General features: G+C 59.0%; 2 protein-coding genes across 4 annotated transcripts; both read right to left on the bottom strand.

Annotated features, from left to right (window-relative positions):
* Positions 1-167: 167 nt before the first annotated feature.
* On the bottom strand, positions 168-3,960 carry NDUFS8 (NADH:ubiquinone oxidoreductase core subunit S8). 2 transcript variants are annotated; one of them, XM_072970451.1, is made up of 7 exons: positions 3,735-3,960; positions 2,742-2,799; positions 2,605-2,655; positions 1,985-2,074; positions 1,718-1,890; positions 448-576; positions 168-359 (listed from the first exon to the last, which is right to left on the bottom strand). In XM_072970451.1, the coding sequence occupies exons 2-7, from the start codon at positions 2,797-2,799 to the stop codon at positions 228-230; spliced, it is 633 nt and encodes a 210-aa protein (XP_072826552.1). In that variant the 5' UTR covers positions 3,735-3,960; the 3' UTR covers positions 168-227. The 2 variants fall into 2 exon arrangements, with proteins under 2 accessions (XP_072826552.1, XP_072826553.1); XM_072970452.1 differs by lacking the exon at positions 3,735-3,960 and adding an exon at positions 3,521-3,728.
* Positions 3,961-4,870: 910 nt separating this feature from the next.
* Positions 4,871-22,259, bottom strand: ALDH3B1 (aldehyde dehydrogenase 3 family member B1). 2 transcript variants are annotated; one of them, XM_072970450.1, is made up of 10 exons: positions 22,104-22,259; positions 16,609-16,771; positions 13,571-13,681; positions 13,337-13,457; positions 13,008-13,093; positions 12,526-12,607; positions 10,828-11,214; positions 9,949-10,115; positions 7,305-7,404; positions 4,871-5,586 (listed from the first exon to the last, which is right to left on the bottom strand). In XM_072970450.1, the coding sequence occupies exons 2-10, from the start codon at positions 16,768-16,770 to the stop codon at positions 5,396-5,398; spliced, it is 1,407 nt and encodes a 468-aa protein (XP_072826551.1). In that variant the 5' UTR covers position 16,771; positions 22,104-22,259; the 3' UTR covers positions 4,871-5,395. The 2 variants fall into 2 exon arrangements, with proteins under 2 accessions (XP_072826551.1, XP_072826550.1); XM_072970449.1 differs by lacking the exon at positions 22,104-22,259 and adding an exon at positions 21,004-21,096.
* Positions 22,260-22,903: the final 644 nt, after the last annotated feature.

The following is a 22,903-nucleotide window of genomic DNA, read 5'->3' as shown; positions in this document are numbered from 1 at the left end:
TAGAATTTTGAGAACAGCTGACCTAAGCTGCCCTCTGGCAGGTGAGCCTTGGGGAATATGTACGGGGAGCGACTCTGTCCAAGGACCTAGTCTCATGGAAGGACCCACAGGCCGTGACTGGGCTGCAGACGGTCCTGGCCTGAACGGCGGATTCATGACAGAGGCAGTGGGGGCATCAGAGCTTCTTTATTGGGCAGGAGGGGCCACGGGCCGGCTGGCCGGGCAAGTCAGCGGTAGAGGTAGTCAGCCTGGATGTTGGCAGCGATCTCAGCCTCCCACTTGTCCCCGTTGTTCAGCAGCTTCTCCTTGTTGTACAGCAGTTCCTCGTGCGTCTCCGTGGAGAACTCGAAGTTGGGGCCCTGTGAGTAAGGGAGCAGGTGCAGCTGCCCCGTCAGACCCCTACGAGGAGCTCCCGCCCCGGCCTCCCTCACCGCCGGGCCCGCTCACCTCAACGATGGCATCCACGGGGCAGGCCTCCTGGCAGAAGCCGCAGTAGATGCACTTGGTCATGTCGATGTCATAGCGCGTGGTCCGGCGGCTGCCATCGGCCCGTGGCTCAGCCTCGATGGTGATGGCCTGGGAGGCGGGCAGGGTACTGTCACCTGCCAGCCACGATAGCCCCTGGGCACAGGATTCCCATCCCCGGGGGACTGGTTCCCCGGGGGCCTACAGAGCGGACCCTGTCATCCACTCTCAGCCCGCGCGTGCCTTTGCCGACTCCTCTCCTAACATGGCACGGCTTTCGTTGGCCTCCAAGGGCACACCCTAGCTGACACTCTCTTGTTTGTTAACTGCTGGCATCTTCTGCCCAGGAACAAGTTCCACGAGGGGAGGGCTGTTGCCTGCCTTGTTCACCATAGCACTTGCAGCCCCAGGGGGGTCTCACCCCATAAAAAATGCTCAATTACTATTGGTTGTATGTTGAACAACCCTCTCGATTACATCTAGTTATCCGCATTTAATGAATGAGAAAACTGAGACTCAAGAGAGGTTGAGGGGTTGCCCAAAGTCACACAGTAAGTGAGGGGCAGAGACTAGAGACTCATCCTTAACTCTCAGTTCCTGGGTGCAGCCTTGCACCAGCTCGGGAATGGGTGGCCTGGGGTCTCCCACAGCTGGAAGGACCTTCAAAGGGAGGTGGCAAAGGCCCTCAGATGTCCCCAGGAGTGTAATGCCCACCACTCACAGTAGGACTTTTGGCTAGTAGCCTCATCTCTTTGTGCCTCAGTGTCCTCATCTATAAAGATAGAACCAAACACCAGGGCTCAAAGGAGCAGCAACCAGGGGCAGTGAGGGCCTCGGCTGTGGCGTGTGTCTTTGGGTCCAGCCCCTTGAAGGGCACACAGGCAGGGCTCCAGAAACTGCTACTATGTCTAGGTAAAAGTGGAGACCTTCGGGTGCCACCTTGTGGCTCACTGCCTGGGTTCCATGCCCCTGACCAGACGTCCAAAGGCAGGACCCTCACGTGTCACGTGGCCTGCTCAGGGATGGAAACTTCACTCCCCTGACTCACCGCCTCTGAGTCAGCTCTAGCAACAAGGCCTCATCGTTCCCATTCACGGAGGGAAGGGCTCAGAGTGGGAAAGGGACTTTCCTAGGGACACACACCCAGCAGGGGCCCAGAATTTGAGCCCAGGTCTGCCCTGCTTCGCGCTTACAGCCTCCCTCTCCCAATGGCAGGGGCTAGGGTGGCAATCAGTTAGGGCCAGGGGGTCACCTGGGCAGGGCAGACAGCCTCGCAAAGCTTGCAGGCGATGCAGCGCTCCTCCCCTGACGGGTAACGGCGTAGTGCGTGCTCCCCACGGAAGCGGGGGCTCAGCGGGCCCTTCTCAAATGGGTAGTTGATGGTGGCTGGCTCCCGGAACAGGTAGCTCAGGGTCATGCCCAGGCCTGTGGGCAGCATGGGCATGGTTGGCAAGGGCCCCTCCTCCCTAACACATCTGTACCCACACTAGCCTACCTCCCCCCTCCCCCAAGGGCCTACCTCGGATGAGCTCAGTCCACAGCAGGGTCTGAGCTGCCCGGTCGGTCACTGACTTCATATCCATCGAGGGCTCCCGCATGTTCACATATTCTGCAGGGAAGGTGGGCAGAGAGGCCATGGTTGGGGACCCCACACAGGACCTCCCCAAGAGATTCAGTTCAGAGACATGAGGCCTGGCCCTCCCAGGTACAACAGATGGGCCTGTTCATTCACCAAATGTTCCCTGCCTCAGCAAGCACCCCTCTGGCCCTGAGCAGTCCTTGCCTGCTTCTCCCTGCACCTGTGTGGCCATCCAAGCCAGTAGCTGAGGAGGGTGGGAAGAGGCTTGGGTGCTGGGATCCTGGTGAAGGGTCACACCTGGCAGGTCCCTCCTTATCCCACGCAGGGAGGATCTGGGTCACACTGTGTAGCCACAGAGAAGGCCCCCTGCCCCCTGCAATGAGACTCTGCCTCCAAGAATCATATTCAGTCTTGATCACTATCCTCTTTTTACAGAGTAGAAACTGCAGCTCAGAGAAGGGGAGCCCCAGCAAAGCCAGGACTAGAACCCAGGCCTTCTCCCCTGCCTCTAGCAGGACCATGATCAGAAAGCTGGAGACTGGAGGTGCCCCGGGACTCACTGTAGGTGGCTGCAACCGCGCTGCTGTGGAGGCTTCGGCCACTGGGATGCCCTGCAAGGAGAGGGGTTATGCTGTGCAGATGCAACCTCACGGCGGGAGGCTGGGCCCATACCCAGAAAAGGCTCCCTTGGTCCTACCTGCATGTGCAGCCTGGGCCAGGGCCCGAAGTAGCATGGGTGTGGTCAGGCAGCGCATCTGTGGGCATGAAAAGGGAGGCAGGCACAGGTGGGTCCCAGACTGACACCCCCAGGAACTCTAGCACTTGATCCCAGTGTCACTGTGTTATCTTGTCCCCTGCTCACCCCCATTCCTGTCAGAGGGGCAGACGGCCTTCCTGTTCCCAGCTGCAGCCCCTCAAAGCCTCCAACCTGACCCAGATAACACTGCCAACCGCCACCAGCATTTACTGAGAGCTCACTGAGCTAGGCACTGTGCTGGGGTCACATGCACTGCCGCTTTGTCCTCATGAGGACCCCACGAGGGAGGCACAGATGAGAAGCCACAGCTGGGTCGGTCATGTGAAGTGATTTGCCCAAAGTCACACACGAAGGGGGTGGGACCAAGAAGTGAACCCAGGCCAGACCCCTCCCTCTACACCTTCAGCCCTCCCCTGCTGGAACTCTTTAAAGGCTTAAATAACCCTCAAGATCAAATTCCTTTCCTCAGCATCAAGGCCCTTCGGGAACTGTCTCCCAGCCTGCCGGTGACCTAGGGCCTGTTTTCTCATCTGTGAAATGGGAGGTCACGAGAATGAATGGAGTTCAAAGATGCCATGGGTTTAGCTCAGAGCCTGGCACTCAGCCAGAGTTCGAGTGCCCCTCCCGTGACCTGTGACCTCAAGCGGGCTCATCTCTATTGACCTATGACCTCAGTGCCAGGCGCCCAATCCTGCACCCTCCCCGACCTTCCTCATCACCTTTGACCCTATAGACGCAGGCGGCGCATGCGCCCGGAAGGTGCCGGTTTCTCGGTCCAACCGCTGCACGCTCAAGGACACAGAGGCCGCGGGTCCCAAGCGGGCGGAGATGAAGCCCGAGCGCGGAGCCAACGGGGCCAGCAAGGGCCCCACACTCGCCCCCGACACTGCCCTGCCCAGGCCGGGCCTTAACAGCTGAGTCTTGAACACCCACCTTGAAGCGCTGCCGTTCCTTCCCGTGCGGAGCGGTCTGTCCGCCGAGAGGCGGAGCCTACATTCCGGGACGCTGCCATTGGGCCGGCTGGTTTCGCCTTTTCCTCGCTTACCCTTTATGCTGTGGTCTGATTGGCTGGTGGCGCACCCGAAAGAGGCGGGATCAAAACAGTCTTTCCTCCGATTGGCTAGCGAGGTAGAGCGCCGCCGGGTTGGATTGGATAGGCTGGTAAGTAGGGATTCACGAGCCCCTTGAGGCGGGACATCCGATGCGTCGTTTAAGGAAGTGGCTCTAGGTCAGGTCGAGTACCCCGGGAGGAGGAGAGCCGTGAATTGTGTGGCAGAGGGACCCTGGAGACTGCGGACAATGAGAAGGGCCTCTGAGGCCGCCTGTGTGTTGGGGGGAGTGGAAGGTGATCAGGGAGGGCTCCCTGGAGGAGGTGATGTCCAAGCAGACAGCTAGAAGGAGTTGGTGAGAACAAGAAGGGCCAGAGGGCATACATGCCCAGCGTGTGCGCAGAGGTTCATCCAAGGAGGACACATCATGTGCATTAGAAGAGGACGAGGATAGGCTGAGTGCAGGGAAGCGGGCAGGGCTGTGGCAGAGCCTCCCAAGGACTGTTACCAATCCAGACTTGTGGGCCAGATGGAGCCAACTGAGGCCTGGCATGGTCCAATGAGCTTTGGGAAAATCAGCGGGTACGCTGAGAAGGGCTGGGCCTGGGGGAAGAGGGTAGTGATGGATGGCCTTGGGCAGAGCTAGTGTGTGGATCGGGGAAGGTCTGTGGCCTTATAGAATTATCAGGAATTGCTCACAATGGGATTTGGAAGGTGAGAAGGGAGTGTCCCCAGGAGGTCTGGGAGTTTGGTTTTGGCGGCTGAATGGATGGGGGACCACTCCATGGCATCAGGGCCCAGGAGAATGAGCAGGAGGACAGGGAAGAGGATGGGTCCAGCATGGGACATGGTCAGGGAAAGGGGCCCAGGGTCAGCCACTTGGGGGACAGGAGCATGTACAGAGTTCCTAAGAGGACTGAGCTGAAGGGAAGGGAGATCCTACTGCAGGCATCTCATCACCTGACCTGGAGGGAGAGGTGGAAGAAAGAAGGAGGCAGCCCCTCCCCACCCAAATGAGGAGACAGGACGCCTGGAGCTTGCAGTCAGCAATTAAGCTCTGAAATTTAATCCTGACAGTGATCCCAGGAGGTATTGTCAGTCACCTACTTCAGACAACCGCCAGAGAAACAGGGTTAGAGAGGGCAGGGACGACCCAGGTCACAGAGGTCCACAATGTGGCATGGACCAGATGCCAGGGCCCCTTCTACACCCTCTGCAGAAAGGGGGGTAGCTCAGTGGTGCTCACGTCTGCCCTCCTCTCCCAGGACACGGTGGCCAGTCGGGGAGCGGGGCGGGGGGCAGGTTATTGCTCTGTTTCCCACACTTCCACAACTCGGCCCATCCTATTGATCGGCAGCTGAGGGCCTGACAAGAGAAACCCCAGGAGGGAGGGGGGCAAGCACTGATCTGGGCTACAGCCCTGGCTGGTCTTTTCCTTCGGTGTCGTGGACCCCGGGCCAGGTCTCTACCAGGTGGCTGCGGCAGCAGAGAACGCATAGACGTGAGCTGGGAAGGACACTCAGTGCCCCAGCGCCCGAGGTGGGCTCAGAGCAGCGTGCAGCTGCAGCCGCGGGCCTCCATGGCCAGGAGCAGCAGCCTCAGGTTGCGTGGAGAGTGGGGTGGGTAGCGGATGGCGTAGATCTTCTCCAGCCCAGGGCGGCGCAGCAAGCAGGCACGGTGGTGGGAGAAGGTGTCGAAAGAGAACTTGCCATGGTAGCTACCCATCCCACTGGTGCCTGTACAGTGGCAGGGAACATGGCAGTCAGGTTCCTGGTGGCCAGCCGAGGGGCTGTCAGACAGACCTGAGCTCTGCCAGTCACACAGGATGGCCTGAGTGGGCTACTTTACCCACCAAACCTTGGTCTCCCCATCTGTCAAGTGGCCTAACCATGAGGTGCTGTGGGTAAAGGGCTTAGCTCCGAGTCTGGCACCGGCACCCACTCAAATAAATTTTGGGGATGCCAGGTGGTGGGCAAGATGGGTAGGCAGTGGTCAAGGGTGGATTCGGGGGTCGGGGAGGTTAGAGCTCAGTGGTGGAGTGTATGCTTAGCATGCACGAGCCCTGGGTTCAATACCCAGTACCTCCGTTTGAAAACAAAGAAAGTGGATTCCGGGGCGACTGCTCAGGGTTGAATCCTAGCTCTGAAGTAGCTGTGTCACCTTAGGCAAGTGACTTCATCTTGGTCTCCTCTACGACATGGAATGACAGTGGCACCCACCTCCTAGAGTTGTGGGGATTGGGCGAGTGTCCTGAGCCATGGATACAGTAAGTGCTGTGTTGTTAGGAGTATATAATGTCTCGGTGGGGAGGCCGTCAAGGACCAGGCAACTTCTGCACTGGGAATTCCAGGGGACCCAGCCTGGTGGAAGCAGGGGTAATCAGGGAGGGTTTCCTGGAGTGAGTGAGGCCTGAGGGATGTAGAGCTGACCAGATAAAGTGGATGTATGGGGAAAACTCAGAGAGCCTTGGAGGAGGGTGATCTGTGTGTCAGGACCACAGAAGGCAGGGCTCAGTGTGGCAGGGGCAGCAGACAGGAAAGTGGGAAAGGAGGCTGGGGCAGGACTCCTAGCAGGAAGGGCTGACCTCAGGAAACTGAGTCAGGGGCCTGGCAGCTATGGGAGATTTCTGTCAGGGGAGTAGCAGGATCAGATCTACCCCCAGATAGACCCCCACTACCCTGAGGAGGAGGGGCTGGGACTGGAGATGAGGCAACCAGATGGGCTGAGGAAGGGGGTTCCAGAACTGGGAACAGCAGCGATGCCCAGCCCTTGGGGCCTGCACTGCCCCGGCATTGATGTCAGCCTGCCATGCGCTCTTGTGGCCCTGGCTGCTTCCCAGAGGGCGTCCAGGCCCACCAGGGCAGCTTGCTGGGACCTGCTAGTCACTTACTTTGGTGCCAAGTTTGGCAGGTGGTAGGACATCCAGTCTCAGGCCCTCTCATCCCCTGAGGAGGAGGAGCTGGGCTCAGAGAGGGGAGGTGGCTGCCCACATCACACAGCCATCGGGCTTGCTGGGACCAGCCTCAGAGGCCAGGACTTCGCAGCAGTAATGGGGCTGCTGGGGCCTGGGGGAGGGGGCATCTCTTCTGCCCAGGCCTCCGTCAGCATCAGGGGAGCTGGCAGCAGCCCCCATCCCCATGGGGTGTGACATGCCAAGCATGGGACGGAGGGGACACAGGAGGGGTTAGAGGAGCAGCGTGTGGCTTCCTTGTGTAGGAAAGGGGACACGCAAGGCTGACAGGCCTGCTGTTGAGGAGAAAAGCCGTAGTGGCACAGTGGACAGTGATCACTTCACAGTGATGTTTTTAAAAACCTAAATTATGTATTGGTAGGTCCACCTACGTATGTAAACACAGAGACATGTACAGAAGGTCCACTTCAGACCTGCAGAGAGGAGCAGGGTAGAGGAGCTGGGGTGCTATTCAGTCAGGTCACAGTGAGAGGCGGCACCTACCTACTCCTCCGAAAGGCAGGCTGCTGAGGGTCATGTGCATGAAGCCATCGTTTCCACAGAAGCCCCCGCTGCTGGTCTGCGCCAGGACCCGCTTGACCACCTGGGGGAGAAGCAGCAATGAGGCTGGTGGTGGAGCAGCACGAAGCCCACCAGCTGCCGGGTCCCCAGGGCTCTGCCTGGTGTCCCCTGGGACCCACTGCAGGGTCTGAGGCCACCCCACTGTGTGAGCTGAAGAGGGTGATGGGACAGGTTGGGGCATGGTTGTATCGCAGCCTGCCACACTCTCCCCACCCAAACATGTTTCTTGAGCATCTTGGGTGTGGCCCCGCCCAGGGCTTCTGCGGACACAGACTCAGGCCTGAGGGAGAGGCGGGAAACCCAGCATCTTCCTGGGGACGTGGAGAGTGCTGGGTGAGGTGTGTGTAGTCAGGGAGGTGTCCCAGGGGAGGGAGGTGATGTGTCTGCGGAGTCTCAGGTGGGGGGGCAGGAGTTGTTCAGGCAGAGTGATGGGCAGGTGGGGAGGCCAAGGGACAGGGAGACAGCCGGGGGCCCATGTGGTGTGCAGCACAGGAGGATGTTAAGATTTTTATTTTAGAAACACGAACTTGGCCCTTGCTTGACTTAATGAAGGCTCTTCCTCTTCAGTCTATAGGTGTATTTGAAGAATGAGGGGGTAAAAAAATTAGTAGACACTAAAGAGTCGTCTCCAAAAAAAGAAGCACAAAACTTTGGCTGTAGTTAGTTACAAAGTGTGACCCTCAGGTTACAGCTCGGTCAGGATTTGTCCACTAGTGGGTGGAGTGGACCCGCCACCAGCAGACTCAGAAATTCCTTTGAGACCAGCGGTAACAACAACAGAAGATGGAGTAGGAGGCGTCAGTGCTTTGTGAGGAGTCAGGGCAGGTCATGTGAGATGAGACGTGCGTCTCAAGTGTCACTCTGTGTCCTGGGAACAGTGCTGGGCAGTCAAAAAGCTTGAAAGCCACTCTGCTGATGACCCCCTCCCCTTCCAAAACACCTGTGTAGCATTTTCTAAAGTTAACGTTATCCGGATAAACCAGGGCTTCTTGGAGGAATGGCTGATTCTAGGGTGAGGTAGGGAAAATCCCACATGAGCCCCAAGTAGCTTCCAGAAAGGAAGGCAGTGGTCAGAAGACAAAAGGTAGGAGGGTGTAACTCAGTGGTAGAGGGTGTGATTAGCAAGCACGAGGTCCTGGGTTCAATCCCCAGTACCTCCATTAAATAAATAAACCTAATTACCCTCCTTCAAATAGGATAATAATAATAAAAAATAAGACAAAAGGATGGGCAGGTATTGGGGACAAAGCAGCTCCCATGCCCGAAGCTGGGACAACTTGACAAGGAAACAAATAAGGCGGTACCGGCTTGTAACCTGGAGGATATAGCAGATAGAGTCCATGCTGATATAAAGTAAATCAAGAGCCCTCCAGATTCCAGGTGATACATGTACATAGTCCCCCTTCAGCAGGAAGAGCTTAAGTACACCCCCTCCCATGAAAGTGGGCTGGACTTAGTGACTTCCTCCCAAGGAACAGAATAAGGAAAGGGGGAAATCGTCACTCCTTGATGGAGATGCATGCAAGACATCACCTTGGCTAGTGACGAAGGTCAACTTCATCAGTGATCTTGGGATCTCATGGACCCCTGATGTGTGGGCAGAGACGGGCCCTCGGCCCTGTGCTATGAGAGGAACAGCAGACCACTGAGCCCGGGGACATTCTGCAGCAGAGCTGGCCAGCACAGCACTCCTCAAACTGAGAAATCACCAGAAGACCAGAGAAACCATGACAACTAACTGCTTCGTGGGACTCTGGCTTGGATCCAGTGGCGGAAAGAAAAGCTGGCGAAATCCAGATCAAGTCTGGAGTGTGGTTAATAGTAATGTACCAATGTCAGTTTCCTAGTTTGACCAACATAAAGGCCCCTAACTGGGGGAAATGGGTATATGGGAACTCCCTGGACTATCTTTGCAACCTTTCTGTAAATCTAAAATTATTCAGAAGTAAAACGTTTATTTAAAAACAGCATTGTCCAGGCTCTGAGGGATCTCGAGTATGGGTGAGGGGGAGGTGTGTCCTGAGCTGGGATCGCCTGCCAGTGCGCCTGCCTGTGAGTCTCCCAGGCTGCCCCCAGGGGCTTGAGTAGGGCAGGGGCCCCCAGGGAGGGGTTGGGGACCAGGGCTCATTCTTGTGCCTGCATGTTCCGGTCATTCATTCTCCCCTAGTCATTGCGTCCCACCTGTGTGTGTGCCTTCCATGAGCCAGACACTGAAAGGGGACATTGCAGCCACTAGGCCGAGACGATGAGGAAGAATGGAGACAAGGGCTGACATATGGGGGACGCTGGACCCCAGAGAAGACCTGGGGAGCTGCCCACTAAAGGCCCAGGAGAATCTGACCTCAATTGGAGGGGAGGCCCTGCTGTTCCTAGGAGAAAGAAGAGGGACAGAGCCAGGAGTGCCACCTAGAACTCTGTGACTGCCCCCAAGGGACATGGACCCCCTATCCTCCTGCCAGGCCCTTTGGTCCACTCTGGCCCTGGAGGTCTTGAAGCCACCTTCCCCTCTGCTGACCTGACTCCACCATCCACTGCTGGCACCTGCCACCACCTCTGTCCAGCCCACCTGGTTGCTGTTGGAGAAGGCGTACAGGGCCAGGGGCTTCTCCCGACGGTTGATGAAGTCGATGGCCTCGTCCAGGCCCCTCACGTTCATGATGGGCAGGATGGGCCCAAAGATCTCCTCCTGCATCACCGGCTCTGTCTCCTGCACGTCCACCAGCACCGTGGGGGCTGCCCGGGCACAGGGGATGGCTCAGCCCCAGTGGTGGGGCTTCAGACAGGGCCCAGGGACCCAGGGCTCCAGGCTCGGGGATGTTCTAGGGAGGAGAGTCTCCCCACAGCCCTGAGAAGTGACCATGAGGCGTTCCCCAGCCTGACCAGGGCCTGTGGGGCCCCAAGAACCCCTCAGCCTCAGTCTTACAGTCAGAGGGTGACTAGATCTTGGACCCCTGGGGTCTGAGGTCCCAGGTCCCAGCCCGTCGGGCAGCAGCATCACCCTCTGAGCCGTTCGGTCCGGGAGGCTGGGGCTGCTTTGCTCACAGCGTAGAGGATGCTCAGCACAGGCTGTTGGAGTTCAGAACCGGGAATTGTGGGCTCACAGGACCGGGGTCATGGCCCCGTGGAGCAGCAGATCGTGGGGTGGAAGATTGGAATGTGAGCTCTCGGGAACTGGGAACCCTGGGGTCTGAACTTGGAGAATCCAGAGCCTGGGCCAGAGTGTGGAGTCGGAACACAGGCTCAGACCACAGCAACACGGAACACGAGTGTCATGGAATTGTGGCACCGGAGCCGTGGATCAGGCTGGGCTCCAGCAGTGGGGTCGAGGGAGCCTCAGGGCCCAAGGCTTCAGGTGGGGCCCAGACTCAAAGCCCAGCTGTGGCCTCCAGCGTGGAGGGGCCTGAGCTGGGGTGGGGGGCACAGTAGCAGGGAGGGCGGGACTCACCGATGTAGCGCTCGCTCTCATCACTCTGGCCACCGATGGCCACGCGGCCGCAGCTCAGCAGGTCCCGGAGCCGCTGGAAATGTTTGTGGTTGATGATGCGGCCCAGATCCGGGGAGCTCTGGGGGTCTTCGCCATAGAAACGGGTGATGGCGCTCTGCAGGGCGGGCAGCAGCCGCGCCTGCATTTCGGGGCTGCACAGGACATAGTCGGGGGCTACGCAGGTCTGGCCAGTGTTGAAATAGCGGAACCAGGCCACGCGGTTGGCCACGGTCTGGGGGTCGCAGTCATCGTCCACATAGCAGGGGTTCTTGCCCCCCAGCTCCAGCGTGACGGGCGTCAGGTGCTTGGCGGCGGCAGCCATGACGATCTTGCCGACTTGAGGGCTCCCTGGGTGTGGAAGGAAACCAGAGTGGGCCTAGGTCACTTGAATCAGGGGGGATGGCCTCAGGGTTGGGGCTGGGGCCTCTCCAGGGGGGTTCACTCCCTGCCCACCAGGTGGGCGTCACCCTCACCTGGCCTCTCCTGGCTAATTGCTGCTGCACCAGGACCTTCCACGTGTCATCCCCCAAGACCAGCCCCACACAGGGAGGATCCCGCGGAGCTCCGCACACAGCTGCAGGCCAGGCCCCGGCTCCCTCTCCTGACCGCCTGGCTGGAGACCCAGGAGCCCCAGCCTCCTACCCTGTCTTCCGGCTTCTAATCAGGGCTCAGTCCTGCAGGCGACTCTTTGTAACATACCGCTCAGTACCCCTCCCCTCCACTCGCCTCTGAAAGCGACTCCTATCGCCCAAGGCCAGAGTCCCTCTCTGGCTGGGTGACATTTGGATCTCTCTTGCTGACATAACCTTGCAGCCCTGCCACCTGCTGAGGACCCTGCCCCTCTGATCCTACAGTCGCCTTCCCTGCTGGCAAGGTGGCGGCCAGCAGGCCTTGTGCTGGGTTCACGGCAGGGTCTGGGGAGGAGAAAGGCAGGGATGGCATGTCCCCTGCTCTGACGTGGACGAGGTGTGCAACGCAGGAGACAGGTCAACAGAAGGGCTCAGCGCTGCTGTCTGCCGTCTCTGCTCCTCTCCCCTCGAGGGCCTGGCCAGGTAGAGTGGCCGTCTGCCTCCTCCACCCTTTCATCTCCTCTGGAAACTCCATCCCGGTCACTTAAAGCTAGGTGGTGTCTGGGCCACATGGGCACATGCCAGGGTGATGACAGGTGACCTCTGAGACCCCTTCTGACCAAGGGCCTGGGAGCGAAATCCAGCCTGCCCCAATCCTGGCTAGAGGGGTGGGCACTACGTCTCTGTCACTTGAGCTTCCGAACTCCCATCTGTGCAGCCTTCCGGAAGGGCTGTGGGATTGTGTATAGGGTTGTGGGGCAGTGGGGTGGCGAATGAGGTCCTGGCACAGTGTGGACTCAGCAAGGGCAGATGCTATGATATGTGAGATTGTGATTGGTGGGATGGAACCTAGCCTTCCCGAGGGTCCCCAGGGAACTGGGGCTGCTCCCCAGGCTGCTTGAGAAGAGTGGAGTGGAGGGTGCTGGCCCTGGGTCCTGAGAGCACCGCCCGGTGTCCCCCTTGGCTGGCTGGCTGGTGGCCTTTCTCAGAATTGGGGACAAGACCCCTGAAGGTGGGGCTTGGCTCAGGCCTCTCACCCCTCCCATCCCACATGCCCCCCAAAACCAGCCACCCGCAGCCGGCTCCTCACCTGTGAAGAAGATGTAGTCGAACTTGTGCTCCAGCAGCTGCCCCATCTCCTGGGGCCCGCCCAACACCACGGCAAAGCAGCTCTGCAAGGTAGATGGCAGGGGAGGGCTCCCTCTGGACCCCAGCCTGAGAGCCCAGCGTGCGGCCTGCCTGCCTGTCTGCCTGCCAGGCCTCCAGGTTGCATGGGCAGAGGTGGGGAATGGGGTTGGGTTTGGGGCTGAGTTCAGGGCTGGGCCTGGAGGGCTGGCCAGAGACAGACAGGGGCCCCCTGGGAACAGGCTCCACTCCTCTGTTTTACTCAGAGGGAAACAGGCTGAGAGGGGCGGTGACCTGGCCAAGGCCACACAACCCAGAGGAGGCAGGACTGAGGTTGGAACTCAGGTCCTGCTCGAAGGACCATGCCAAGGGCTGCCCGGCCCAGGGGGCCTGCCTGGCCCTGCTCAGCCCTGTGTAGCTGCTTGGTCTGTGCCTGGCCCTGCTCACCTGGTCCAGGTATCGGGGCAGCACCTCGGCCAGGACCTTCTCCGTGCTCTTGCTGACTTCCGAGGGCTTCAGCACCACGCAGTTCCCTGCGGGACCAGGTGGGGCAAGAGCTGGGACAGGTGTAGCTAGTAGCATCTCCACCCAGTCCTCACACCTGCAGAGCAGGTGCTAGCCTCACTCCACCTTCAGGCCCCAAGGTCACACAGCCCAGGGGCAGTGGGCCAGATGGGAGCCAGGCCTTCTCACCCGTGCTCCCTGGCTCTGGGGGGCTGTGAGCCCTCGAGGCTAGGGGGACAGGCAGGGGTGGAAAGGTGGAGGCTCCCTCTCACCTGCGGCGAGGGCGCCCACCAGGGGCACCAGGGTCAGGTTCACGGGGTAGTTCCAGGGGGCGACGATGAGCACCAGGCCGAAGGGCTCCTTTCGGATGAAGGCCGAGTCCAGCTGCGTGGCCTGGGCCGGGGCCAGTGCGGTGGTGAACGGTGAGGTGACAAGACCCCCAGCCACTCAGCGCCACCCGCCACCCAGAGAGGCTGCCTGCTGCCCTGAGTCCCAGGCCTGCTCACCAGGTTCTTGGACACTTTCTCATCCTTCATCCAGGCCCGCAGGTTCCTAAGGGCCGAGTCAATCTCGCTCTGGCTGATGCTGATCTCAGATACCTCAGACTCGAAGACTGACTGCAGGGGAGGCGGACGGGCAGGGCAGGGCTCAGAGACCCAGGCTCAGCACGTGGCCAGAGCCCTGGGGAAGGCATAGCCTCCTCCAGGCAAGGCCTGTCTTATTCACTCGTTCATTCACTCCACGTTTACTGAGTGCTTCCAGTGCTCATGTGCCATTCTTGGGCTGGGACAGAAAACCTGCCCCGTGGAGCTGATGTAGGGGGGACAGTTAACATGATAGTGAGAACACTGACTACTGGATTGGGACGTGACGAGTGCAGTGGGAAGATGAAACAGACTAAGGGGAATAGAGACTGCTGGAGTGTGTGTGTGCATGTGTGTGAACACACGTGTGTATGCATGTGTGCACATATGTGTGTCTTTGCTCCATTTTATACAAGATGGTCAGTGCTAGCATCTGGGATGGGGTGACATTTGAGCAGTGAAGAAACAGAGGGAGAGAGCCCGTGGATACTTGGAGGCAGAATATTCAGGGCAGATGGAATGGCATGTGCAAAGGCCCTGAGGTGGATGCAGGCTTGCTATGTTTCTGATTAACACAGAGAAGAGTGGGTGAAGTGATGGGGCCCGGCAGCCGGGGTGAGGACTGTTGAGCAGAGCAGGGACAGGATCTAACTTAAGTTTTAACAGGACTGTCTATGTGGCCTGCTGTGGCCTGCTGTGTGGCTATCAGTCTGTTGGGGACACTGAGGACAGGTGTCACTGGGTAAATGCCATCAATTCCCATAGCCTTGGGATTTCAAGGGCAGGAGTGAGAAAGAGGCAAAAATCAATAGGGACATTGTCCTGATTTCTGACGGCCTGGCCAACATGCTGGCCCTGCCCCCACGCCCCTACGAGGGAGGAGAGACCCAGCCTGTGAACTGCAGGCAGCTGGAGGCCCATGGCCTGAGACACCAGGGCCAGGCTGTCCTGATGCCTGAGACCCAGTCATTATAGTGCAAGCTCTTCCTGCTAGAGGAGAGGACGATGGGCCCAGGGTTGCCCAAGCTGAGCCCTGGCTGGGGAGGGCCTGGGGACCTTGGGGGAAGAAGCCACAGCCACTAGCGCCTCTAGGAGCTGAGCCTGCTCCGGGCTTGCCTTCTACTGTGCCTGTGTCCACAGCCTACACTCCTGCCCAGCCAGGTCTCCTGTGACCTGAGTGAGGTTTAGGCCTGGTTAAGGGACGATCTGGACCCCACTGAGTGCCATGAGTTTGGAAGAGTAGGCTGTTTTGAGCCAGGGCTGTTTTGAGCCAGGGCTGTGTACCCAGAGACAAGAATGTGCCCTCTCTGAGACTCCTCTGGGGGTGACTGGGTGTGACCACTGCCACCTGGAAGGGCTGGTGGGGGTTAAGTGACAGGGTTCTTGCCTGTCAGGCAGGGCAGTTGCTGAGACCAGAGGGAGGGACCAGAGCAGAGAGAGGGACTGGATTGGATTTTCTGGGCTGCTGCTCCCTTTGTGGGGCCCAGCCTCCTTGCTCTTTGAGGGTTGGGAGGCAGGAAGTGGAACCTGAGCCGGAGGGAGAAAAGGGACCAGATAAACAGTGGGGTCAGATGTCATAGAGGCCAGCAAACCAGGCCAGCTGCTGGGTGGGACAGAGGCTCACTGGGGGTGCCAGTCCCCAGGGAGCCCAATGAGAGCAGGGGTAGGAGGTGTGAGCCTCCTTTGTCCTGGACCAAGCCCAGTGAATGGGCACTCCCCACAGGGAGGCAAATCCAGGCCCCTTAGGTGCGGGAGAGCCAGGCAGAGTATGGTCTGGCATCCTGGTTTCATAAAGGGACAACAGATGATTCCAGAAATGGCTGATGAGGGAGTCTGGTCTCCCCTGGAGCTACAGTCCTGGAGCATGGTGGTAAATTGAAGGTTTGAGGATGCTGAGAAAGGGAGTAGGTGTCAGCAGGAGACCATGTCCTCAGGACAAGTCCTTGTGGGCAGCTTTTGCTGTCCCCATAGAACGGGGTTCCCTGATCCGTGACCCCAGAGGCCATGAGACACTAATCTCAAAGTCCATGACTGCTCTCGGGACAGGTGGACACTTGGAGGGGACCTGCAAATCCGATGGATCCCAAATTGGTTGCAGAGGGACTCCCAGGCCTGCCAGTGCCATCAGCTCTGTCAGGACCTGGGTGGAGCCAGCGGGCCCACTGGAAGGGCAGGGGAAAGAAGTATATTTCTTGGGGTCCTGCCATAGCTGCTGCTGGAAATGGGAGGGGTTGAGCCCCCAGGCCTCCAGGGTTTGGACAGAGGCCATGATGCCCACAGTACCTAGTAAAGCGGAAGTCCTCCACACACATGAAACCCTAGTGGTGTGCTTCACCTCCCTGGACCACAACTTTTGTTTATCTCTGCCTCCTCAACTCCCCTCCAGCCACACTGGCCTCCTTGCTGCTCCTCAAGCACAAACATGCCAAGCACCTCCTGCCTCAGGGCCTTTGCACATTCTGTGCCTGCTGTCATTTTCCCCATTGTCTCCTTCGCCCTCCTTCTTCATGTCTCTGCTCAAATGCCACCATCTCAGAGAAACTTTTCCTGACCCCCACACATAAAGCACCCTGATCCTGGCCCTCTCTCACCACCTTCACACCAGGAGTGTCTCTCCACAGCATTTATTACCACCCAACATGCGCTGTAATTATATATTTACTGTCGAATTGTGCCTCTCCCCAGAAGGCCAGCTCCCTGGGCACAGAGACTTTGATTTGTTGTATCCCAGAACTTAGAATAGTACTTAGCCCATAGTAGGTGCTCAAAAAATAGTTGTGGAATGAATGAGGAAATGCGTGAATGGGTGAAAGCAGAAGAGTGGGTTGTGGCGCAGGAAAGGAGGTGGGTTTGATGGACTTCAGTTCCCCTTCATGGAAGATGTAGCTGACGCCATCTCCCCTGTCCCAGACTCCCCGCCTCTGCCCTCCTCCTCCCACCCTGCCTGCCTCCCCGCCCACCTTGTGCAGGTCCTGCGCCAGCGCCCCCTGCAGAAGCTGCTTGTTCTCTCGCAGGAAGCGGCCCAGGCCCCTCAGCTGGGCAGCCCGGAACTCGGCCGGCCGCGTCCGCCCCGAGCCGAAGGCCTCCCGCAGCCGCTGCAGTGTGTCCGTGAAGGGGTCCATCCTGCAGGGCGGGGGCAGCGTGGGCTGGGACGCCCCGAGTTCCATGGCCCCCCACCCCTGCCTGCACCCGTGTGGGCCCACAAAGTCCCCCACAGGGACTCACATGTAACTTCAGGGACCAGGGCTGCCCCACCCAGACACACACACACATGGGACACACTTAGATGCCCACTGACAGACCTACAGACCACTCTTCTTAGCCAGTGGGCAGGAGGGTCCTGGACCTCAAGGCAGCCACGGGACTGGGTATGGGCTTAGGGACAGCTACTCCATGGCCCCTGAGAGTGGGTAGGCAGCCAGGCGGTTATACTTTTTCCGGCCACACAGAAATTAACCCTAAGCCATGGCCCCTCCCTACTCCAGTGCCCCTCCTGGAGACAGACAGCCCTTCCCCAGGCAGGCCTGAGCGGAGTGACCAGGGGGAGTTCGACAAGTGGAGGGACAGTCCCCCAGCCACCACGGCAGCCACCGCTTTGGGGCATTCCAGACACAGAATGCTCTGTCTCCCAGGGCCCTGAGCCTAGGGCCCTGCCCAGGAAGGCCAGGCTGGCTGGTGGTGGCTCAGAGGGCTCTCCCTATGCCCCAGCTCCCCAGAAAGACAGGGAAAGAAGAATGCCAGCCTCCCAGAGGCCCTGCTGCCCACCCCAGCCCCACCGGCCACAGTGTTGGAGAAGCAGGGAACGGTTGTGGGTGAGGGGGCAGTCAGACCTCCACGCTGTCAGAATCCAGGGCTGGCAGGCAGGATAGGGGCCCTGATGTTCCCCTGGGCCCCTGCCTGTTTACTTGAAGCTCATCAGAGGCTGCACTCTGACAAACTCACTCCTCGGCCTGGTGCCAAGGACCCATGGAGACCCTTCCCTCCTCCTCTGACTCCTTCCCTTCAGGTCTCTGCTTGGCTGATGCCTCCTTCAGGCAGCCCACCCTGATTACTCCCTCACACATTCTCACAGGGGCCCCTTGGCTCTGCTCCCCATCGTACTGTGTCATATCTTGTGATAAATACTGGGTTTCATTTTGTCCACCTCCCTGGCCTTGTCCCTCTCTTTCCTCCCCCACTAGACTGGGGAGTAGGGTCCCTCTTTGCCTACTTAACTCATCATTTGGGTCTTAGTACACTGATCTTATCATCCGTTAGGGTCGCTCTTCCACCTACCAGCTGATAGAATGTTTATCGAGAATAAGACCATGGCGGGAGTTGAGGCTTGGGTATATAGCTCAGTGGTAGAGTATGTGCTTAGCAGGCACGATGGTCCTAGGTTCAATCCTCAGTACTTCCATTAAAAAATCTTTTTTTTTCAAGAAAAACATATAAATAAAAAAATTTTTAAAAAAGCATGAGACCATGCCACCCAGTTCTGAGCCCAGGGCTGGGCATCAGTGCCCCTAAGACTGCCAGCTACTGTTAAATGGCTACTGCCACCATGGCCCTGAGTTCTCTGGAGGGCTCCACGGCCCTGAGGGCCAAGCTGCTCCAGCCAACAGGATGGCCCAGGCCGATGGGCTCTCTGTGCCGAGAGCCTGGCTGGAGCCCTGCACCGTCCCCATAAGCATGATGGGGGCCAAGCTGATCCCACAGACCTCCTGCTCCGATCAGGAGAAACTGGGCAGTTGTCTTGGGCACAGGGCGGACATCAAGTCCCCCAGACAGGATGACAGTGTAGCCAAAGGAGGACACTGTCAAAGCCCCTTGCAGCCCCAGGCTCGACCCCCGCTCTGGGGAGGAAGGATACTGGCCAGTGTTGAGACCCAGGAGCCAAGAGCCCTGCCTACTTCTAGAGCCACCATCTGAGCTTGACCCTCTTCTCTGCCTCTTCTGACTATGTGGCCTTGGGCAGGTTATTCACCATCTCTCTGCTCAGCTTCCTTGCCTGGAAAGTGGCGATGCTAATAGCACTTGCTGTCGTTCCAAGGATTAAATGACATGGTACTGCATGACACATTAGCCATTGTACACACAGTAAGAGCTCAGTAACGGTCAGCTGTGGTTATTTTTACCAAGTACTCAACAGATATTTATCCCTCTTCCCTCCCGCAGTCCCCTCTCCCCTCCAGACCTCTGCTGATGGATGCTGAGGGCAAACAACACCGCCCCCTCCCGCCTCCCCAAGGTTCTTTGCACTTTCTGAAGAGTCTCTGCGGAACCCACAAAAATGTAAGGCATGTAACTTGAATGGTGCACTTCTGGGCACAGTGAGGGGTGAGGAGCTCTGCGGGGGTGGAGTTCTGGTTGGAATATTCCAGCAGCCTCTCCTGGCAACAGAGGCCAACTCACACAATATCGCCCCCTGCAGTGTGGTGACTCTAGACCAAGGCCCCAAGGGATACCCGCTGGGGGTCAGGGAGCTGGACTCTACCCTAGTAAGCAGAGGAGCCAAGGTGGCCTTCCGCTAGGGGGTCCGGAGGGGCCCTGGGCCTGTGAACTCAAGGAAGCTGGACAGCCACTGTGGACACACAGATGAGGGGGTTCCTGTGTCAGGTTGGTCTGGGGGTCCTGCGTCCACCTCCCCAGGAGTCGCTAAGTCACTTGACGTGACAAGGGAGGGGCCTGTTTCCCCTGGGCCCTAGGACCGGCCACCTTCCCTCAAGGCCATGAGCCTGGGGATTCTCTAATACTAATAATGAAGATGATGATGGCCAGCGTGCTGTGCCAGGCACCATGCCAGCCGGGACTGATGCGGATGCATAGAAGGCAGCCGAGGCCCGGGTCGTGTGGAGCAGAGGAGAGTGACGCACGGGGTGGGCACTTGGGTCCGCTGACTCCAAAGCATCATCAGGGATCAGCTGCTGTCTGAGCCCCCGCCCTCTGCACCCCAGCCGGTCCTGCTGACGAGCTACCTGATGATACAGGCCCCAGCTCTTCTCCCACCCCCAACCTCTGCCCACTCTCTCATTCTTTCTGCCTCGGTTTCCCCACCTGTACCACCCACCTTCTAAGAGCATGCAACCAGTATGATGTGTGGGGGGCCCAAAGACCTGGGTCTGAATCCCAACAGCTCTGCTTATTAGCTGGGAGACCGTGGGCAGGTTGCTTGGCCTCTCTGTGGCTCACTTTTCCCATCTGTGAAATGGGGGTGGTATGTGGAGCTACCCTGTCGTGCTGTGGGGAGAACTCAGGTGTCCAATGCTTGGCACAAGGCCGAGACCTGTGAGGGCTCAGTGACGAGGGCTCTGAACCACTGTTATTCAGACAAGACTGCGAAGGACGGCTGTGCCAGGGGGGTCTCGGGGAGGAGACACTGGGGTGGGAGCCCTGGGAGACCTTGGCCCAATGTGGACACCAGGGAGGCGGAGACATCACCTTGCGACCCAGGTAGGGGCAGGGATGCAGAGCTGGCAAAAGTGACAGAGGTGAACATGGTGGTCTGAGGGCCCAGGTACCCTGCATCAGGTCGTCAGAAGATGGAGGTCATAGGGCCACATCGAAGGCCCCACAGGTCCCAATATCTTAGGGTCTCTAATCTGACCTCCCCACTCTGCCCTCCCCACCACCGTGTAGCCTTGCTCTGGACTTCCACAAGGTCTCCCCAACTCCCAGCAGCAGCTCCCTCTCTTCCATGGGGTTTGTGGGGAGCTGAGGACCAACCCTTGGCCTGTGAACTGAGCCAACCACATGGAAAGGCTGTGTCACTGGCTCCCTGATGCCAGCAAAGTACCTCTGATATCAGTTCCTCCATGAGGCAGGGCGGGTCTGGCTAGTCCCTCCTTCCTGGACCCTGGCAGAGTTCACGACCAAGAACACAGTCTCTCAGAATCACCTGCTGTGTACTCGCGCCCCAGCAGTGGGCATGTGTGGTGGGTCCCCAGGAAATAAGTGGTCCTACTAGGGGATTCTTGACAGCGCCCCCTGCCAGGGATGAGGTTGCCTTCCCTCCTGGGCCGGCTGGGCCCTCAGCTGGAGCCCGTGGCTCCCGTAAAGGATGTACAGTAACCCCAGGGAGAGGAGGGACGACAGCCCAGCTCAGACGAAGTAAGGGTGCTGGCTGGCCACGGGGACCCCCGGGCCTCTCCTTCGCCCCTCCCTCTTCTGCTTTCTTAGCTTGGGGCAAAGAAAAGTCCCTTCTTCCTTCCCCTTTCTCCCCAGGAGGGCAGAGGAGCTCCTTGAAGACAAAGCTACCCTCTGCGGGGAGACGAGTGGCCAGGCCTGCCTGGACTGACGACAGCACGGAGTCCCCGAGCCAGCCCCTGGCCCTGCCTGCTCCCTGCTCCATCCCCAGCTTCTGCAGAGCACCGTACCTGAGACCCTGCCACGTTGCCCTTCCTCCTGGTCGTCCCTGCTCTGCCCGGCCTCGCTGCCGCCCTTCTTAATGCAACGTCCAAGACTGGCCAGCCCCTGGGTGGGGCTTCCTTGGCCTGGTGCCAGACTTTGACTCTGGGCTGGCGGGAGGCTGGGATCTCACTGCCATTTCCCTCAGGGGCCTCTAGAGCCTTTCCTGGACCACAGAGAGAGAGCCAGCACCAGGTCAGGGCCACACAGTGCGTCTCCAGGGAGCTCTGAGCTGAGAGGGGTCCATCCTGAGGCCTGATGGGAAGGGGCCCAGGCCCAGCTGGAGGAGCTGGAGAGCCCAGGGCAGTGGCCTGGGGAGATGGGGTGGGGTGTGGGGAGTGGCCTGGAGTAGCATGAAAAGCCTGACCCCCTCCCTCCCTCAGCCCCTCTGAGCCTCAGTTTCCCATCTGCAAGATGAAAAAGTCATATCTAAAGACCGCTGGAGTCCAGAAGTACAATCTCAGGGCCCAGGCCCACTGCAGGCTTCATTTCCCTGCCCCCTGCATGTCCGTGTCCATCAACCCCGCCCCATCCAGCACCCCACTCACAGCCCCTGTCACCCCTGCAACCTGGCATTTCACAATGAGGAAACAGAAGTCCAGAGAGGGGACAGGACCTGATCACACATGGCATGAGTGGCAAGCTGGGACCCACCCCAGAAGGTTGTCGCTCCAGAACAAGGGCTGTGTCCATCCCCACATGTCACCTCTCACCTCCTGGGGAAGGACGCCACCCTCTGCCTTCTAGGACAACCAATGTGATAAGTGTCCTGTGTTCCTGCTCCTCTGCCTCACCCCAGCCCCCATCCTGGGCACACCTGTCAGAGCAGCACAAAGGTGGATGATCCCAGGGCAATGTCTGGTGTCACACAAGCAGACGATTAGGTTACAGGTGTGGGGACAGGAATATCCTTTGTGCCATTGCCCCACGCCTATTGCCCTGGGCCTGCTTATGTTCCCCCCACCTTGGTGCCCTGTCTGCCCGGGATCCCGGCCTAGGGCCTCTGAGCCGACTGGGCACCTGGGAGATGCTGCTCACCGCCCCCGCCCTCCCTGCTGCCTCTGCCTACCTGGGAGGGCAGGGGAGGTCTCCTGGCCCACATCCGCTCTGGTAGCCCCTGGAGGCTTCAGCCAGTTGGGGCAGGGGTAAGAGGCTGCAGAGGCCCCCGTCCTCTGTGTGGGATGGAGCCCCCAGCCGCTGCCTGTCACGTGGCTCAGCATGTGACAGCCCTGCCCTGCTGTCTGGAGCTGAGCCAGGCAGAGGCAGAGCCAGCTTCAGGCGGGGCCAGGCTGGAGCTGAGCCTGGCAGCCGTCAACCAGGCACCAGGCCCAGAGAGGGGCAGCCACTGATCTAAGGCCACACAGCAAATCAGGGACCCACCTAAGGAGGTACTAGTGGTTGGGAGGGGTACTGCAGGATCCTGAGGGGTCCCTCCCTGGCTGGGAAATCCTCTAAGCTTGTCATGAATTCAGGAATAGCCTGGGAAGTCCCCAAAGAGGACTGTCCTGACCCAGGGGTCCTAACCCTGGGGGGTACTGGCCCTTGGGGAAGAACAGGGGCAGCCTCTCCCCTCTCTGGGTTGGATGCTCCTTGTTGATCTTCCAAGCTCCGGGGGCACAGTGGGGCCTGGGAGGGTACATCCTTGCCCCAGAGAGCTGGGGATGGATGGGAGATGTTGGGAGGGTACCACCAGGAGTCACTCTTAGAGCCAGCTCTGGGGACCCCCCGACAGCTGGCGTGTTTTTAGTTTTGTTGCTTAGTAGTGCTGGGGATTGAACCCAGGAACACATGCATGCTAGGCATGCACTCTACCACTGAGCTGTACCCTCCCCTTCCTTGGTTTTTAGTTTTAAAAAGTGTAAATACTGG

This window comes from Vicugna pacos, chromosome 10 (assembly GCF_048564905.1).
Source record: "Vicugna pacos chromosome 10, VicPac4, whole genome shotgun sequence".
NCBI classification, from domain to species: Eukaryota; Metazoa; Chordata; class Mammalia; order Artiodactyla; family Camelidae; genus Vicugna; species Vicugna pacos.
The sequence above is the reverse complement of the archived record's forward strand: the minus strand, read 5'-3'. Positions and strand labels throughout refer to the sequence as shown.